This window comes from Centroberyx gerrardi, chromosome 9 (assembly GCF_048128805.1).
Source record: "Centroberyx gerrardi isolate f3 chromosome 9, fCenGer3.hap1.cur.20231027, whole genome shotgun sequence".
NCBI classification, from domain to species: domain Eukaryota; kingdom Metazoa; phylum Chordata; class Actinopteri; order Beryciformes; family Berycidae; genus Centroberyx; species Centroberyx gerrardi.
In genome coordinates, this window is record NC_136005.1 from 12,466,945 (window position 1) to 12,488,140 (window position 21,196).

Consider the following 21,196-nt stretch of genomic DNA (forward strand, 5'->3'; position numbering starts at 1 on the left):
TTGTATGCTACACATTTTTTTTCCATTTAGGAGCACGTGTTCCTTGGGAAAAATGTCTTGCTGCCACATCTTAGAAATTGAAAAAACAAGAATCTTATTACTCTTCCAAGAAACTAGGAAATTTATCATTTTCTAGACCAGCATCCACTGATCTAACCTATCAGCTGCACAGCAGACCTAAGATAACAGCAACAACAACCAGGCCTGCGCTACAGCTCAAAGGCAAGAAACCAAGTAGCAACACACACTGTCAAGGATACACTGAAACCAAGCATCGAAAGACAGGCAGAAAGGGGGAGGGAGAGAGAGAGAGAGAGAGAGAAAGAGAGAGAGAGAGAGAGAGAGAGAGAGAGAGAGAGAGAGAGAGAGAGAGAGAGAGAGAGAGAGAGTGAGAAAGAAAGAAAGAAAGAAAGAAAGAAAGAGAGAGCACCAGAAAGTCAGGAGATTAAATAGGACTAGCTAATACCGTCTTTCTGCTTCCAAGATCCAAGTGGGCCACCCTTCCTCAATACCGACCATGCTCCCTCGTCCACTGTCAGTGTTCGACAAAAATCCAGAGACATCACTCCACCCTCTCTGGGCTCTAGACTTCATGTGACTGACCTGTGAGAATCACAGGCAATGCGGTTCTCTGACCATCCCTTGCTTTAAAATCCCAACGAATGGGCAATGGAAATTTCTCAAGAACAACCTCTGATGTTTTCAGTTTCTTCCTGAGTCACAGACATCATAAGATAACCTATTGTGCTGACAGTGGCGGTTGCATAGTCAAAAGGAAAGCAAAACTAAACCTTTGCAACGGTGGGACCAGCACAGCACAGTCCCATGTTTCTCTCTCCCAGTCCTATGTGTTCCAGGCTCAGAGGGTTTGAGCTTGGCCAAAGCTATTCATAGGATTTGGCCCTGTGACTGACTTGATTGATTTAAGTTCAAAAGACACCAATAGGATGAAAAGGGAGCCCTAATCTGAAGGTTAAACCAGTGTATGAAAACGTGGTTGCTATGATTTTTGTTGACATATTTCAAAACATTTCAATGACTATTCCATATGACATATAGCGAAATTCAGCATTTGTCAGCATCTATGTTCAAATGTTAAATTTTTTGGTGAATAGCTGATTTTCAAAAAATCATTATTCAAAATTCATTATCATCATAATTATCACTTGGCTCTAATGTAAACAGCAAATTTGTTATTTGGGCTTTTACTTTCTCTAAAACACAAGTAGATAAAACATAAAAGATAAAAAAATGAAAAAAATACATTTTCATGTTAAATCAAAAACCTTTTTTTGAAAAGCCATTATTTTACATAACCATTGCATGACCAACCAATAGTGAAAAAAGGGCAGATGAACTATTCTAATAATGATGACTGCTGAAAATAAACAAAGGCCATGTGATCATACACTGGTACATAATCTATTTGGCACTCACGCTACTGCCAGAAAGGTCACAGTGTTGTGGCTGGTAAGAATCATCTACACTGGAAATCCCCTTCCTAGCCCTTTAGCCAACGCTGATATGACAGTGATATTATTACAGCAGAAGTCTTGGCAGCACGGCATCAGCAGCTTTCCAACAACACAAAGCTGGTTAGGGGCTCCCAGCCAACAGAGCTGATTGACTTACTGTTTGTGCAGCCTTCCCAGACTACTCAGACTGTAGCTGTGTACAGATCATCATTTGAACCTTGTTATGGGTTTGCAATCTCTTATTTAAGGCTAAAACATACTGGTCAGGCATTTGTCCCGTGTCATTTTTAGTGCAGCTAGTCAGTTGGTTTCCATCAGTGGGAGTTTTTAGACAGTGGGACAGCCAATTTGACAGAAGAATGCTAGGCTGGCTGTTAGTAAGCCCTTGGCAGAGCCACCCAATCAGTGGTGCGATTTAACATTTCTGAACAGAACTGTAGGGCTTGGAAAAAACAATCTGTTCTTTGACAAAACTGCATATGATGCTGAAAGTTAACATTCTTTGTGCATTTTCTCAGACATTTGTCCTGTAGTTTTACCAGAGACGTAGTTCGTTCATGTTGGGTAGGATATTAAATTTGATTTTTTTTGAATTACCGATTTCCTGATAGGTGTGTTTACAGCTTTATATTTAGGACTTTGAACTGAAATGTTTGAACTATATTCCAATCATTATAATACAATAAGCATAACCTGCCTTTAGGTATATCTATAGTACTTGATTTTAAATGAGGGTAGAAATTGCAATCCCTCTGATAAAATCAAATATGTAGAGCTAACTAACAAGAAAATGTAGATAATGACTTAAAGATATTCCAAATTTTAATGTTGATGTATTAGTAATTGTTAATTTAATGGTAGTGCTGTGACAATATCACATTCACAGTTTAAATATATCACTCAGTACAGACACACATCAACTTAAATTTCAGTTAGTATCAGCAGATAAAGAATATGTGTATGACACTGAACAAGGATACAGATTTAGCTGTTAAGCTTCCCCTCCACGTTAAAGAGAAAGAGAAATTTCCCCTTAAAAAATTCCACCCTCAGATACTCTTTCATTGTTATCATCAAACTGTGATGTTCATTAGTTATTCAAGGAGTTATTTTGTGAAGAAGTGTTGTAATTTACCTCCTTTGTTGAACCCAGTTTCCCTCAACCTGCCTTGTCTACTTCTACTGCAGTTAGAGATTTCCTCCGTTTCCCAGAATACCTTCTGACAACACCCAGAGGACAGGAGTGCACTTGTTCCATTTAGCTGTGGCTTGTACATGACCCGAGTAAAGTTAGCTTGACATTGTTTGGATTGGATATTCTGTGGATGGATTTTCTCAAATATTGAAACCAGTGGTTGTAAATTGTTTTTCCTCTTCCAGCGATCACAAATATATTTATCAATGTGGTTTTACTTATTTGCTTTACAAGTTATTGAAGATGGAAAAACTAATATCGCTAAATATCCAATATAAAGCCTTTACTTTAGGGCAATAGTCATTTACAGTCGACAAAAAGTATTGAGTACTATTTAGGCACTATTGAGGCTACGGTCAGTGGAGAAATTGGTATCTCTCCATCACTCTTTCATTCTGAGGGCCTGATACCAAAACCTGACGTTTAGTGTTGATGTTTTAGATAGATGAAAATTATTCTCCTAAGAAACTCCATTGTAACTGTTCTGGAAATATCTCAACATGACGCTGTGTCATCTACATTTGGCCAAGTATCTACATTTGGCCAAGTATCTACAGGAATAAGTAAAAGACACCACCAAACAACAAAATGGATGCAGGAATGAAAGGTACATCAGGAACAGCTGTTTTTAACAGTGTTAGTGGATTTTTCCTTTATGTGCAGTTTTAAGAGTTAAAGGCAATGAATTCTAGTAAAATGCTACGGATTCTAATTTTAAATCTAATCTATATGCAACTTTTCTAACAGTTCAGAAAGAAACTATAAATAAATAAGCCATTTTCTTTCAGCTCCGGGCTGACCACTCTGTAATAGCTTTCTTGCCTGTGTGTTCAAGCAAGTAGCAGAGGCAGTGCAAATGCAATACAAATTTTCTTTAATTCAAACAGGTCCCCACAGTATGACTTAATAACAGACAGGATCCATTAAAATTCAGTGTGGAGACATGTCATGCTCTGAATGATAGGCACACAGTATCATAGCTATTTCCACAGAAAGACAAGGATGTTTATCCAAGAGTTGCCTGAATTGCCTATGAAAGGGCAACAAAAGGCAACAAACATTAACACCCAATCCTACAAACAGCTACTACGTTTCCTTGGAGTGCCTCTTCTTCACACAGAACCAGCAATGCCACACACCCATGGATGTTTCAGTCTCAGCCCATCAACACTGCATAAATGGGCTTTCACTTTGACTCACAATACTGGCACACCTTTCAGTCTACAGTCTGGCTGCAGGCAGTATCAGCAGTGACTAAGGTGGAGAAGACGGGGAAACCAACTTTTGGAGTTGGAATATCAAAAGCGTTCAACTGCATTCCATTTGGTGTCTCTCGTTGCCTCCAAAAGAAAACTGTAAGAGAAAGAAGCTCTAATGTTTCAATACTGAAACTCTCTTGAATGTGGTTTATAACAAGGCAAGGATGTTCAAGCAATGTAATGTGGGCTTATTTCACAAAAGCCATGTTAATCTGAAATACAGGGCGCCATTTGGGTCTTCAAGATTGAGAATTTACGGTTTATTGCAGTCAATTAGATCTAAACAAGACATAAAAATGCTTAGAAAGTATTGTTAATGATGGAAGCGGGTCGTGGGCTGTTTATTATTTACTTGCCATGAACAAACACCAAAGCTCAGCTGTGTGGGGGGAGGCCACACACTACCAAACACTAGTGACCAGCCATTGCTGATGCGCACACACATACACCAACTGCCTATCCCTGCTCTGCTGAACCGACGTAGTCAAAGTCTACATCACTATTGATGCGAAGAGTTTCCTCTGTGCGGAGGCGAGCGAGTGAGCGAGCTAGTCCGTGCATCCATGTGTGTAAACAGAACGCTGGTCACAAGCCCATTCACATTTCCTCCTCACTGGTGTCATGTGATCCATTCACTCCTCTGCTTGTTCAGAGCGGCCACGTGAGGAGAAAACTGAGGGCTCTCTAATGCAATCAATTACCTCCCAACTGTACAGAGACACTCGAATACACTGAGCAGCGGCCAGATATGTAGCCTACTGATCTTGGAAGAAAAGACGCATGCAATATTGAGTCACGTGAAAAAGCACCTGACTGAATCTCAGAACAACTGAACTGAATGAAGGAGAAAAAAAGATTCTCAGGGCGAGGTAGAGAGTGTGTTCATCCACATGGAACAGAGCTCTAACAACTTTGCCATTCTGAAATGGGCTAGCCTTTAATTAGTAATCTTTAGAAAACACAAAAAATTCCTCGAGTATTTTTTTTCCTTTCAGACACCTGGGTGGGTTTATTTGGTCGCACTGATAAGACCAAAGAAAAAAACATATAGCACTACAGGGAAAAAAATTTGTTGCAAAATGCAACCAAATTGTCAAACTCTGGAGTCCTGATTCTGATGAGGGGAATCAATAGATGCCTTGTCTGCCAGGTCAGTACATTTATTGACACAGAGAAGAGAGTTGTGTTAAATTCATGCCTTATTCATACCATAGGGTACTGTTCTGGCTAGATGTGGGCCTCCACAGCACAATAAAGAAGTTTGTCTTAGTCCCAAAAGAATATTTTGACCACCAATCAAAGACAGAGTATTAGACAGTCATCTTGGTGTTAACCACATACACGTTCATGAGGGATCATGAGAATTGTCCTTTGTAAGAAAGAGAGTGAGGTGAGGGGCTTGAAGAAGCAGCCTTGATGCCAGCAAATTCCACTTTGACTGAATTGAAACCACAGAGCGTGCTCTCACGTCATCTGTTGTATGAACTTCCACAGAAACACCACACACACAGCAAGAACAATACAGAAAACAATACAACTAGTGGAACAAACACTTCCTGAGCTGTGTTGAATATCACACCTAGTTTTGGTGATGATTGAATTAAGCAGTCAGTTTAGAAATATGGGACATCTTGTCTTTAAGTGCATGGGTGGTTGAATTTTTAACTTTGAAATTATAACCCATTATGCAGGGAAAACCCTAGAACACAAATCAGATATGCAGATGTACAGACACCCAGAAATCCCAAATTCCACCCACATACTCATATTGTTTGCAGAGACACATACACAGTATTTGAATTACACACAGGAGTATGCACACACACACACACACACACAGGAGTACGCACGCACACACACACACACACACAGGAGTACGCACGTACACACACACACAGACACACACACACACACCTAGTGTGGGAGAAAAGGGACAAACAGGGTACACCTCTCATTCGACAGTGAGGTCGTGGAACAGGGCCGGGTTGCCAGATGTTGAGATTAATCCCCCTAGTAAGGCTGACGCCAGGCCACCCGCTACAGGAAATGAAGGAGATCTAATAAAGGAACTTGAATGCCACCCCCAGGTTTCAAAAGCATGAGGCCAGCAATAGTGTGCTGCCAAAAGCACAACACTAAGAACAAGAAGTACAGGGAAATGTAGTTACATTTATAGACTGTCACTGGTGGTTCAGTGTCAGGGCAAAATTAATGTATTACAGAACTGTCAGTGTCCATACAAAACAATGGGCCACACTAGGTCAGTCTAGGTGTGAACAATCCTTTATGTGTATTGTGTAATAATATTCTCTTAAATCAATCAAGATAATATTTGCCTAAGTAGGACAAAAACAAGTGTTGGCACCAGTCAAAATCAAACAATTCCATATACCCCAAAATTAGTTCAGGAGGTTCGGGTTAGGACATTAGCTACTTCTCAAGGCGATTTAAAAGTTACACTCTATCTGGCCATATCGATATGGGCATCAGAATCTACAAAATGAACAGTGGCAATCATTGGGCACAAATGGTGATCAAAAAAAAAAATCTGTACGATAATTTAGGGCTGGGCGATATGGCAAAAAATATGATCGCGATAATTTTTTCCATATTGATCAATATCGATATTTATCACGATATATAATTTGATAATGCTGCCAGTTTGAAGAGTATCCTGATAATGACTGATGAAGCCTGAAGAAACCAGAGGGTTCATTAGTTAAACTTTAGAATATAGTTTATAACATAAAAAATAGAATAACATCAGAAGAGGGGCAGAAAAGCAGATTTCTACTTCTACTTAAAAGACACCTGTCTTTTAAGTAGAAGAAGTAGATTACTGTCAAAAGTGCCACAACTTGCCATTGTCAGACCATACATTTTACATTCATCCTGAATACTTTTATTTTGAAAAACATTGACAGGAAGTCTTGTCCTGATCCCGGCTAGCTTGACGCTCGTTGCTGTCAAGATGTCGGCGTCGTTCAGCGTGTTGAAAAGCGGTTTCTCTGCTCTCTGGCCCGGTGGTTTCACTACATTCCTACACCGGACACCGCCGGTTAGATGTCCCGGTGGCAGACGGTGGCTGTCATGCGCACACACAGGTATTTAGTCGGTGCTGGCTAACGTTAGCTGTCCGTTTAGCTTCCACTGTCACTTCGGTTACTATCTGATGAAACGGACAACAACGAGCTCCTCACATGATGAAATAGTATTTCATGTTACCTTTTTTGTTAACAATTTCCTCACGTGAGGATAACGCGAGTTCACTAGCCGTCGCTTTCGTGTCCCTCGGCACTCATTTTTTTTCCTCTTTTCCAGAGGACATCCACTTTCTTCACCGGTAGCTCAAATAATGCTTTGCGGTAGGAAATGGGCGTGTACTTTGACGTGCAAGCCAAAAACTGCAGACTGACTGGCTGTTGTCGCGTTTATTTCTGCTGTGTGATAGGCTGTTAGATCTATCCATATCGAGTAAAACATGTCCAGAGTTTATCATCGTTATCGACATGAGTTCTATCGCGATCGTTTTATCGCCCAGCCCTACAATATTTGCATTCAGGCAGTTCAAGCACTGACCCACTGAACACTGTTACAGTTCGATATGAACTTTCCTGTAAATGACATGGCTCCTTGTGTCACAGCGTGGGTTCACATCTGCATTAGAGTGACCAAAACAGGTGCTTACCAACAAACAAATAAACAATGGAGAAGAGGATGGGAGGTGATCAACTGGACAACCCAACATCCTGATACAATGTGAGTAAGAGGGTGTAATAAGAAGCACTGCATTTACACTTTAAGATTTACCTTATCCAGAGTGACTAAGAATGAGTGAGGAGGTAGAGCTCCAGTGTCTTGCTAAGGGACACACTGACATGACATATGGCAGTTGATGGACATATTGGCTCTTGAGAGGATTGAACATGTGACCTTTCTGTTATGGGATAGTCTCTTTAACCTTAATCCACCCTGTCTGAACTAGTATGCTGTGTGCAAAGTAACTTAATACTCACTATGTCTATACTGTATAGTGTATAACATAATAATTGAAACATACTAATTTCTAGATGTTATAATGCAGTGTAAAGTCAATGCGTGTGTGTGTGTGTGTGTGTGTGTGTGTGTGTGTGTATGAACTTACTGGTTTCCAGATTGCATAGGGCAGTGTATGCTGTATCCAGCCTGCTGAGAGAAGGATCCCCAGGAACCAGAGGAGGCAAATATAGAACTCTAGAACACACAAGAAAATGCAAATCTGTGACACAGAGGAAAATACACGGTGACACATTATGACTGTGAACATCGTAAGTGCAATAGAGCCTACTCATAATGTTAGAACGTGGAAAACAAAAGTTCTTCTCTCTAGTGATGTTTCAACAAAACCCAAGGTGGAAATGATCTGTTATCAAAATTGTTATATTTTCTAAATTAGGTGCAAAAGAATGCCATCACCACCACCAGACCAGTGCATTTTACCACCTGCTACAGTGAAAAAAAAATTATAACACTATTAAGTTAAAATCAAACCATATATTTGCTCCACAGGGTCTTGAGAACTACAAAGCACCTACAATTGATGACAGAAAGAAAGCTGACTCAATCTAGATCCAGTGTAACTGTAAAATCTCTTAATATTTATGCTCATCTAAACAGTGATGCAAATGAATTATCTGAATTAAATCAGCAGCTGCACTCAGCGCTCACTACCAGAATATCAGTCTGAGAAATCACTTCTTTTATCAGTACGTTACACATCTCTAGATGACTGTCCTGCTGCATAGACGTCATGCATCAATCCTCAGATGTCAAATAGTAAATTCATAGGGGCCACTGTTTGTGTCTTAGGTTCAGGTAGAGTTGAAGAGCCATTAGACATGATGACAGTCATGAGACGGAGGGCTATGAGGGCTAAGAGTTAAGAGATAAACACCTAATCAGTTCAACCTAATTCAGCTTTCACACTGCAGAACCTGTGGTGCATCAGTGTCACATCCTGGAGTGCAAACCCACACACTGTTTTGTACTTTAGTGCCTACACTTGAATAAACAGTTTAAGGACTGCTAAGATATTCCTTGGTTTCATCAGCACAACTCAAAAGGTTCTTTCATTTTAACCAATGAGATAAACTTACTCAACAAATCATAAAGCAAGAGCATGCCAAGCCATAGTGAATGCAACACTTGAGTTAAAAATACTCAAAAGGTAAAGTAGATTAGCTGAAGATACACTGAGGGACTTGTTTGCCTCTTATCAAGTGATGGGTTGTGAGATAAAAGGCGCTTCTCTATTGCTGTTGTCTTTGCACAGATATGCAATCAAAAATAAGAACTGCACTTGTATTCATAGATCAGGCACATGGAGGTGATTATATTAGAAGATGACGACCTAGGGAAGTGAAGTGAGTATGAATGTTGGACCTAAATGAAGGCACATGAAAACATCTCTGCATACCTCCATGTTAGAGGAGGCCACAGTGAACAAGCTGCTGTCCAGCTGAGGGCCTTCTGGATGCAGGTAGTTATCCCCGTCCATGGCCAGCGCTGAGGGGAGGGTGGGCATCAGACCGCAGCTTCACACATGACCACCAGCTGACTTAGGCTACACACCCTCCGACCACCACCCACAAGCTGGCTGTGTCCGAGTGAGTACTTCTAGCAATGGCAAATGCTCTCCATGACCTGAGGAGGACAGAGGGGCGAGAGAAAAAGGAGAGGGACGTAAAGAAAAATGGAGAGAGGGAGGGAAACATCAGAAATGTTGCAGACAGGTTTTCCAATAAACTAATATAACTAAGGCAAATCTTGGGAGAGGTGTATAACAATATGTGCAAGAACTATCAAGTATAGCAAAGGCTACACTTGAAAGACCGATCTGGACTGAAAATCAGCAAGGGGAACTATGAAGGCAACAGTACCACAAACATCAGAGAGTGGCCCATCTCACTTCATTTAGATAACATCCATATTCAAAGTGGGGGGGAAAGTGGCCCCAAAATGCTGCTCATGCCCTAAATAAGACATAAATTAAACACAAAAAGCTGCAAGAATGGGCCTACACTGCACAACAGATGAGCTACACATTATCAAAGGCTATTAAAAACAGTTAAAGTGCCATGTAAATTTTTAATTTAAAAAACTGAACACAGGCTAAATCCAATTATTTTTAACATATGAACCCAATTGGAGAAATAATTGGTCTGTCTGTAACTTCAAGACTGATTCTAGTTGCCTTTGTCACCACACACACCATGTAGTTGAATTCAGCGCTTATTTGTAATGCAGAGTGTGAGCTCATACTTTCTGACTGACAGCCCTCATTAGCTGTATGTCATCTGACATCACTGAAGGTTCCTCATCCGTCAGAGAACTCATTACACTCACTGTAGGAGGCCGACAATCAGAATGATTGGCCTGGGCTGGAGATGAACAGGTCTATTCCCAGGCAGAGCAGCTCAATGTTAACCTATAGTGGAACACTGGATATATTTTGTTTTCTGACATTATAATACACAATCAAAATCATAGGTGGCTCAACTTGGTCCTTGCTGCTGCAGACTAATTTAATTTGTGTTTCACTATGAAAGATGCATATCAGGTAAACCTACAGACTGTCAGCACTAATTGTGTGCACTTTCTGGTCTCTGTTAATTTGACAAGTGAAAATACAATATGCCAACAAGCAAACAGCATTAAATTATTACCGGATAACACAAAGTTGAAGGACATTCCATCGTGGTGCTTAAATCATTTGGCAGGAAGGAACAAAATGCTGATGCACTCAAGCTGAACGCTATTATTAATTTCCACCATCATAAAGTGTGACCAGCCATAATCAGCAGTTACATCTACCAATTATTGACCGTTTAAAAAAGCACTAATGGGCCCTAATTCATCAGTCCAACCGATAAATGAGTTGACCTCTACATTCAACAGGTATTACTCCAATGTTAGAACAGTGCAGGCTATTCCATGAGTTTCCCCAGCTATAGGAGAGAACAAGTATTTGCAAAACCTTAAAAGAATAAGTCATTAATAAAGTTTACATGTAGTCACAAAACCCTTTATGTAATAACGGCTTCATGTTTGTGCCCTTTTAGGTTCTTTAGATCTATAGATCTCCGGTACAGTGACAATAGTACTATCAGTGACTGGATAACAGTCCAGGCCTGAGTCAGTGAAGCGGCTCCAAATGCTGGGCCTCTTATTACCATGCCTCAAGTCACAAAGGGCCGCTTGAACAGTGGGATTCTTCCTAGCTAATTTTCCTACAGTTTGATTGGAAAATCAGCTTGCAAAGCTGTGCAACAGTGACCTCTTTGTAACTGGAGATTGGTGGCTGGGGCTCTCAGGTTTTGGGCCAACTTTACCTTACAAACGTACTGGTAGCAGCTATCTGACCGAGTTCACATGCAAATGCACTAAGATGCGGGCGATGCCAAAGCCCTACTTTGCAGAGGATATCAAACAAAGATTTCAGTCTTTTTTTATTGCTTATTTTATTACTTTTGTTTATTCTTCTTTTTTTACTTTTCCTGTTTTGTCCTTTTTTAAATTTTATCATTAACCGTTTTGTTATGTGATAATCATACAAAAAAGGTTGAATGGCCACAAGCTTGAAGTGGTTATCACATGAAATGATTTCAGGAACAAATAAAAAGGTTCATTCCAAAATAACATTATCTTTTGAAATAATGACTGATAAAATGATTGAGCAAATAATGGTACTTTTTGAAAAGATAGTAGGTAACATAAATTCTTCTTAAAATAGAACTTTTACAGACTAGATCTTCTCTATTTTGGTAAAATGAATGATGAATATAATGAAAAATTTAAAGACTAAGTTAACATGATCACTTGAATCACTTAAACTGTCCCATAAATTACATATGCTCCCCTGTAATTGGGGAACTGACCACAATGACCTGCAATGTTCTAATATGGTTTCACACAGGGGCCAAATTACCCTGAATCAAAAGCTGTCAGTCTGTACTTTTGCTGCCCAACACTCATAATTTGATGGAAATACTAATTAGAAGAGTGTGCAGCTCATTGTCCTATGTGTGCATTTGATTGTATGATCAAAAACAAGGACAACAGATCAGTTTCTGGTTCTCTCAGACATATTGAAAGACAAACCAGTGATTTATTAACAAATATCTAAAAGCATTACTAACTGCAGTTCTAGACTGGAAGCTTTAGCAAATATGCCACACACCTCCATCGGCCCTCTCCAGTTTGACCGCTGAATCAATCCAACCTCTCAGCACCCCACAATGCATGTCTGTGTAACGTCAATCACACTCCCTCTCCCCACACTAATCAAACCCTTACCTTCCTTCTCCTCTCCCTTCCTCCATTCTTTCCTCCACCTTTCTCCCCCAATCTGGAACATAGGCCAGACGTGTTCACTGGGGACAAAGCTGAGGTAATAAATCCTAATAGAGTTCATGAGGGTCTAAATAAGAAGGCCTTTGTGTGTTTTTGCGCGTGTGTGTGTGTACGTGTGAGGGAGAGAGAGAGACCTGACCCAACATATTCGCCACTCACGCCAATACACACATACAAAAGGGAGGCCATTTTACTCCCAGGCTGCCAGTGTGATATTGCTGCAAATCTCGTGTGGGGAAGCCCAGTCCAAAGAACCAGCCAGCAAACTATCCAGCCATACATGGCGGGAGGTCCTTCGGGCAGTCTATATTGGGAGGGGGGAAGCCAGTAGGATATTGGATATTGTCTGAATATGTAGAGGCAGCTTGCAGCCTCCGAGGATCAGATGAGGAAAGGGCCGGGAAAGCAAGGCAGATCAGGGCAGACTGGGAGTGTGAATAGAGGCCTTGTGAGGCTCTGTTAAGTGTCGCCTTGCAGAACAGCACATACAGCAACACCCTGAGGACGCTCCAGCCTTGGAAGCATGGGAGGTTCTCAAATATCTTGCCACGTATGTCGAGCTCATCCTCGGTCAAAGCTCATAGAAGCAAAACAGACCCACGGTGGTCTTGGAACACACTTAGGGAAATATCAACTCAGAAATGTATTCATGTCACATGAGAGACCCCATTTATGATTTCTCAGAGGGCTGCAGGTGAAACAGCTGATGATCAACATAAGCCTAGAGGTAGCCAGAGCAGAGTGAGTATGACAGTTGATATATATAGCTTGCAAGGGGTGTGTGTTTTCATGGGGAGTGGGTGGTCTGGGAGAGATTATAAATTCCTGGGCAGACAGGAATGATTTCATCGGTGAGTGTGACAACTGACAAAACAACAATCTCAGGTCTTCTCCTTATTAGCCTCAGTGGAAGCGCCCTCTCTCACTCCATCATCCCTCCTGCTCTCTGGGATTGATTCCCAGTATAACCAACGTCCTCCCCGCATCTTCTTCCCACAGTAGCCCCCGCTCCCCCTACCAACCGGTAGCCGTGCCAACCACCGGTTAGTGTCTCCTAGCAACAGGGAGGTGTCTGTCTCCCCCCCCCAACCCCTCCACCCCTCCCAGCAAGTCTCTGAGGACAATCGATACTGATCATTATAAGAGTAGTCCCAGATGTCCCCTTCCTGTAAGGCCTCTCATTACCGGAAAACAGGAAAAACTCCCTGCTAGCGCTAACCTCCACAGAGAGGGGCAGAGGGAGTGATGGAGAAAGCGAGCGGTAGGGAGGGGAGGGTGGGAGATAGGGAAGACGGAAAGAGGGAAAATAAGAGAGAGTGAGAGTGAGACATGCCCGATGGGGCGCATTGGTGGGAGGGTAAACACGGGGGGATGTTATTCATTCAGCAGAAAATAGCACACACATAACCAATGAGGAAATCATTTTCTACCCATGCTTGATTATTTAAAAATGTCTGTTTACTACTAGTCGATATCTGGATTTAGCGTGACTACTATGCAAAATGTGTATGGCTACTATTCTGGGGAGTACCGGAACCATTTGGAGATAAGACAGTAATACTGAAATCCTGACCTTTTGTTATTAAGCGGTTTAAAGCTTGCAAGCTTGCAGTGGCCAGTAGGTCTTTGAGCGAGAGAGAGAGGGAGAGGTGGGGGTGCAGGGAGGTATTAAGGATACTAGGGGCATGTGTGTCTCTCTCTTGCAGCGTAATCTGTTAATTGCTTCAGAGGCTACTGCTGGTTTTGGTAGACCCCCCTCCCATGTGTCTCTCTCTCTCCATCTCCCTCTCTCTGGGTGGCCTGACACTAAGGCAAAGGGTAGGAAGATTAGGCTATTTCGTACAATTGTAAAATCTTAAAAAAAAAAAAAATGTAGGAGTTACCAACAAGCAGACCTAAACCTATGCATTGAACAAAGGTTGTCAAGACTCGGAGACCATGCAATTAAGTGATATTTTGAGGCATATGTGCTGTTAGAAACAGTATTCCCTGTGTTGTGGCAGATTCTAGGCCAGTTCCTTCCCCTTGGCTATGTGACTCACTCTCTGTGCCTGTCCGCCAGCCAGGCAGAGGTTAACAAGCAGCACGCCTCTGTCACTTCAAAAAACACAAGATGTGTGTTCACCATGTTGTTAGTTGCAGCATCCAACATGTGCTTGCAAGCACATCAGGCGAGAGGTTAAGCATAGTCTCTGGTAGTGATGACTCTGGTTGTTTGGTGGTGGCCTCGCTGACTGTCAGTGCCTGCTGGAGCACATGGAAGTCATCCAGGGAAGTGTGACTTCCTTAAGCCGTTAAGTCACGGCTAAACGCTCACGAGGAGGACCACCATCCTGCCCTGCGCGTGTGCAGTCTTGCTCATGAATAAACACACACACACACACAAATGTGGAGCATTTACGCATGGTCTCACACTCATATATACCCCACATTGAAATTCTTTCTGCATACCCATGTGCATATGATGGGATAAGGACAGGGACACAGTTCCCATTACCTTATCATTTTACAAAATACATTTATATTTTATGCATTTAGCTAAATGTCACTTACAAGTGCCTGTGTCCCTACAATGATCATGCATGACAGAGAAGTGCCAAGTAAATAAATACAAGCTAGGGAGAAAATAGTATATATACAGGAGCATGATCATTGCCCTGCTTTCTGTTGTCTCCCCCCGTGACTTAATTTCCCTTGCCAGTAGCCAGGAAGGATAACTGTGCAGGAGAGAAGCATGTTCTATTCTATTCTGTAGCAGAAAAATCAAGGGCTTGCAGCCTAGGTTCATTCTTTGAACCTCATCCCTCTATCCTGCTGACAAACGCAGCCTCACCACCTCTCATGTATTTCCTCACTCCTCACTCTCAGGCACACTCATCTTCTCATCGCTCTCTCTTTGGGGCCTGGCATTAAATCCTTCTTAAGGCACAGAGAAAATCCTTCAACGCACAGCTCCGCTTCATCTTTATTAACCACCTTCTCAGAATCAGCGCCTTGTGGCAGGGAGTGGAAAGAACAAACACTCGGAGGCCAGGAAACACACACACAGTATCACAGAAAAAGAGAGAGGGTGGCCGATACGAAGTATGAAGTAGGGATGCACCGATCCGACTTTTTCAGTCCAGATACCGATACCGATAACTGGGCTTTGGGTATCGGCCGATACCAAGTACCGATCCGATACCAGTGTTTAATTAATAAACTGTAGGCTATGCCTCACTGTGTGGAAGAGACTGGGATCATTCTTTTATGTGTAAGGCAGCATCAGGCTTGACTTTAACATTGCTTTCCTAACTTTGTAAAACAAAATGTAACAAATAAATACATAGATATAAATGTACTCAATTGTTATTTATTATTAAAATAATAAATAATCGTGCTCCAGCAACTTGGTAAAACATCTTCAAAATTAACAGGAATTACAATTCAAGTGTAAACCTTTTAAATGCAGCAACAAATTGGTCAGGAATTAAAATTCCAGTATAAAACAATACAACTGCATCAAATGAGAACAAAATGTAAACATTAAATCACAATTAAGTCACAAACTAGTGCAAACAAACTTGATAAATTAAATCACAATTCACACAAGTAGTATAAACAAGTAACTTGGTAAAAACAAAACATTCAAAATATGCAGAATAAGCCTAAATTACTGAAATAACTCTGGTTTAACTGGTAATCTTGCTTTATGAAACAGCCCTCAGAAAAAAAATCAAGGTATGTTAGTCTGACTATGTGTCGGCCGAATGGAGCAGCAGTACCTGACGAACACGGAAAACACTTTAAATCGTGTTGTGGCAGGAAACAACGTTGACCTACAGCCGAGTCCCCGTAAACCTTGGATTTATGAATGGAGTCTGGCTGGACGCGCCGATTGTATAATTGGTGGAAAACTACTTTACCTCGCAGGTTAAATGGCAGCCTGCTCGGCCGCGCGGTGACCCGGGAGAGTTTAAACATATAACCGAGACAAAGTATTCATGCAGGTGTGTTTTTAACTACCGAGCATCAGCACCGACCCCCGGTCAGCTCACCCCGACCCCGGCTCTGTTATGAGAGTTGGGCGCCAGGTTAGCTTGTTAGCCTGGATGCTAGCTGCGGGAGGCTCGCGCCCCACGAGCGAGAATTCAGTGCGGGAGACGCTGCGCGCGGCAGGCGGGATCCTCCGGGATCCTCCGGGATCCTCCGGAGCTGCTGGACCGGAGGAGCCACCGGACGGACCGAAGGCAAATGGCCGGGTCAACCGGCGCGCTGCTGACGCATGACGTAGTATGCGCACGTAGACATAAACATAGAATTGAATTGAATAGATCGGCCCCATTGTCACCGATACCCGATCCAGCTATTTGAGTCAGTATCGGACCGATATCCGATATCAGTATCGGATCGGTGCATCCCTAGTATGAAGCAGAGCTGTAACGTTTAAACACATGCATGTACGTATGTGCGCACACACACACACATTTCACATGACAGGGCAAACCTTTGGCATCTGTTCCTGTCCTTTAGTTCTCTGCATCTGTCTTCAGTACTGACAAGCCAACTGACAACAACCATTCATTCCAATGCACCACAGTCACTCATTACAATCTGACTCCATCAGCATCTCTCCTCATCAGTAATCAGGTTAGAAATGATCAGGGCCATGCTGCTTTATACCAGAGCAGCAGGGGGGCTGTTAGTTGGTTATGATTGCCTAGACTGGCTGGATTCATTAGTTACTGTGATTAAATATTCATAAAAGGAACAAGTTACTTCCCTGGGAAACACAGGGCTCTGTCATTCAAAACAGCCTGCATTATTAATCAGCACCTTTTTCAACACAAAAGGCCCACAGTTGCCTCGCACACACACACACACACACACACACACACACACACACACACACACGGCATGAACAGACATCTTTAAGCACATACATGGAAAGACATAGACATTACCTATCTACCCATCACCCCCCCCTCCTGCACACAAATTTTCCATTCAGTATTACAGACAGTACCATAAAGGAACTGTGAACAGCCTAGTGACAGGGCAGGACACTGGATAGAGAATAATGATCAAATGACTGCGTAACCAAATCTGCTGTCTTATCAAAAGCCGGGAAATGGAAACAAATTGGGTTTTAAGAGCCTGTTGTTATTGCATTTCGCCCGTTCAAATATTTATCAAACAGGGTCTCTGGACTGGGACAGCACAGAGGAACACAACAAAAAAAGGGGCAGTCATTTGAATGGTCCGGCCTATCTGAAAGGCAAGGTTCATAGATTTACTTACAACGATTCATCTTAACTAGATTCTCATCAACCCACTCCAAGTGGCTATTAAGCGCCATCTTGGCATTGATGATGAATATCACTGTTACCACAAACACCAGCTGATCGAGACATTAAAGTGATTTATCCACAAAGGGGGAACTTAATAGAGCCCGTGTGGCTCAGAGGATGCTTTTGTTGTGGTAAATAAAGAAAGGTACACGCGAGGAGAGACGAAAGAAAAGCAAAAAAAAGGGAGGCGGGGGGCAGAGAAGAGTTAGACAATTAACAGCTACGCTAAAGGGGTGCACAGAAGAGCAGAGAAGAAGAAAAAGATCACAAACAATGGTTTACAGTGGCTTGACGACACTCATCTAGGAGCTAACCCATCTATCCCCACTTCTACCACCACCACCACCCACCAGAAATAGATCAAAGGCCGACTAGATCAAAGGGAGAAGGATCCACTTAACTGCCTGTTTGCCCCGTTTTCCTCTGTCATCTTATTTCCTCAGGACAGACAGAAGGATGATGACATATGCTGGCTGAATGTGGCTCTCTATGCCGTCATTGCTCTGGTTCAACTGCTAGTTAGGTGAACAGACAATAGCTGGGTTTCCATCCAAGAATTTTTATATAGTACAGTACGGAATTAGAAAGGCAGAATGGAAATGGCAATTTTTGAGAACATTTACTGATTGCACAAAAGGATTGAGGCGGAAAAGATTTTGTCAAAAATGACATTATGCCATGAATAGTGATGGAAATGAATTTGTCAAATAAATAATGATGTAACCTAAAGGCTCTCAACATACTTCTCCTGGATGTGTTTTCTCACATAGCTCCATTCAGGAAACCTATTTATTTGTTTCAACCCAGCTAATGAAAACACACTTATTTATGTTTTTACTTTTTGCACCCAATTCAAAAGTTTGCCTAAAAATCACTAAACATTTACATGGAAAGATTGCAATTGGAGGCCAAGAAAATGAGCCAACTGGAAAGTCAACACACGCAGGGAAGAAGTGCTGCATATGGGATTATACGTGTGGTTCAAATTTCCCTCAGGGTCCTAGATCAAAACTAAATTTATTTGGTCTCATTCACAGACAAATGGTATCAGGTCATTGTAATTTGAAAGAAATAATAAATGAAAGCCATCAAATGACAGGGAATTGATCTTTCTTCTCTGAACATGTATTGTTGCTCCGTCTCTCTCTGACTCAGCGACTTCCCAACTCATGTAGTCTTTCCATGTTGGCCCTTTCTATTCTCCAAGTGTGGTAACAGTGATATCCATTATCAGTGCCAAGATGGGACAACTCTTTCTCCATTTCTATCACTACCCCAATATTCTCTGTGTTAACTCTTTCTGCTTCACTGCCCCTCTATTCTCAGTGATAGCCGACCCCAGGCTTATTTCCACCACTATCTCTCTATTCTCCCAGTGTTAGCCTACTCTTGCTCTATTTCTAATCACAACCCCTCTCTCTAGTCACCCAGTGCTGGACCACTGTATGTCTGTACGTCTCTGCTGTGCCCAACCTAGCCTACTTTCCCTGTGTTCATCCCTCCTTCTCCCTCCCTCCTGTCAGAGCTAGCCTGTGGCGTCTGCTGTTGCCTCTCACCCAGTCTGACCCCCAGACAGATTCTGCTGCTGATTTGAGGCTGCTGGCTCCCTGCCTCCCAGAACCCAAAACCCCCACTCAGCCATGGTTATTCAGAGAGTCAGTCATAACGCCAGGCGAAAGCGATCAGATGCACATTTCGGCATCACAAAACAGGGCAGCAGGCAAAATCTGGGCTGCTGAATTGGACTGCGCAATGTAGCTGCAATGTTGCCTAGTTTGAAAACACATTATAAGACTATTCACTGTTTCTGTATTTAGCTGTGGTGGTCCCCCACAGCTGGAAAATTGATCCCACAGCCAGAAAATGTAAATACAAAGAAAATTCTTGTTCAGGCACCACTTTGCTCTGGTCTTGATTGTCTAACTCTACCCACAATGTGTTCATGACAATGTAAAAACAATAAAGTATGGGTAAAAGCAGATTGTCTGCGTGTCTCTGTACTAGCTAAGATCTTTCCCCAATGTAAACATATCTTGCCTAAAACTGGAACTTATCCTGGACTAAGCCCTGGAGCAAACCATCTCAGAATCAAAATTACCTCCACCCCTTAAATCTACAAAATAATTCACCAGGAAACACTGCTATTTATAGGGTAATTGGGGTGTTGTGAAAATAAACAGGAATGTGCAATCCTGTGAGATAGGTTTCCATCACGTTTTCTGAACTCTGCCCTGCCTGGGTTCAAATCCAGATAGTGTTCTAGTCCACTCTGTTCGACATCACCTCACTGGCAGGAGTGAGAATAATATTGCACCACATGGCCAGAGTCAGGGGGCCTGTCTGTGTCTCTGTGTCTGTCTGTGCCAGCTCCACTTAGCTATGCTCAGCTCAGTTCAGTTCAACTGTGGGCTTTGGCTGGGGGCTGGCTGGCTGACTGGGTCAACTGAGGCTGCTGTCACACTCTTGAACAATACCACTACAACTAGTCAGTAAACCATGCAGACAATTAGTCAGACACAATTCCTTCTCAAAACCTGTCTATCTAGAAGTGGTTGGATATGCTACAGAACTTGGAGAGAAAACAAAAAAGGGTCAAAACCCATTCAGTGTAAGTAAAGTCAGTGAAAGCACTTAGCCTCAAGTGTGCCATTATTGACATCCTGTATGAGCTGTAATCATCTGTGAAATACACTTTAATGTGTGTAGGCCTACACATGCATGGAATTGTATAGACCTACTTTGTGTGTGTGTGTGTGTGTGTGTGTGTGTGTGTTTGTTGTTGAAGCCCTGCCTGCGTGAACTGTAGGATTGTGGGCTCCTGTGAAGCCGAGCCTTTCCCTTGGGGATGGAAAATCTCCCCATTAGGAGCTGCATTGTGTGTGCGTATGTTTACACTACATAGTATATGTGTGTGTGCATTTCTCATAAGGAGCCATGCCAGATAACGGCCGCGCAGGGTGCTCCCAAGCCAGTGTGTCTTCACTGTACTGTACATTTAATTTGCTACTGAGCTTATCGACATCATCATAATCAAATCATAACTAATTCCAGTGAACTCTATCGCTGATATCTATTTCATAGGAAATCTGAATTCCTGTGTAGTTAAACTGATTCATACTAACTCTAACCAAACTAAGGCGATGACTGCGTGCAACCATTCTCTTCTGGCTCAAATCCATTTAATCTTCTCACAGGTCCACACAGCCCCGGCAAGTATGGAGCACTGGTCGAAGACTAGGGAAAAACCACTTGAAAAGTACACTTAAAATCCAATTGGACCATGCCATCTGAGGTCAACTGAAACCTTCTCTGACAAAGGTAACTAAAGACAAATAAAGCTGCCTAGTTTGCAAATGTGTAATAGGACAGGACATAGCAGGGCAAGATTTGGCACAGGGCTCAACTTAAATTGAATTGGCCGTGACCAGCTGCGATTTGGAATAGGCCAACAGACCTAGATAATGTTCCTTGTTCCATTTGTGTAATGAACAAAATGTTCTCTCTCCATAAAAACAATTTAAAATAAATATCCGAAGGGTCAAGTTA

General features: G+C 42.2%; 1 protein-coding gene across 2 annotated transcripts in view; it reads right to left on the reverse strand.

The window, feature by feature from the left end:
- The window catches only part of sbno2b (strawberry notch homolog 2b), a 67,656-nt gene that overhangs the window by 42,360 nt on the left and 4,100 nt on the right, over positions 1-21,196 (reverse strand). The window contains exons 2-3 of one of the 2 annotated variants that reach the window (XM_071926022.2): positions 9,385-9,611; positions 8,074-8,162 (exon numbers count right to left, since the gene is read on the reverse strand). In XM_071926022.2, coding sequence (XP_071782123.1) covers positions 8,074-8,162; positions 9,385-9,492 — 197 coding nt within the window. In that variant the 5' untranslated portion in view covers positions 9,493-9,611. Of the gene's footprint in view, positions 1-466; positions 599-8,073; positions 8,163-9,384; positions 9,612-21,196 lie in introns of those variants that run through there. The other variant, XM_078285681.1, reaches the window with a different exon arrangement.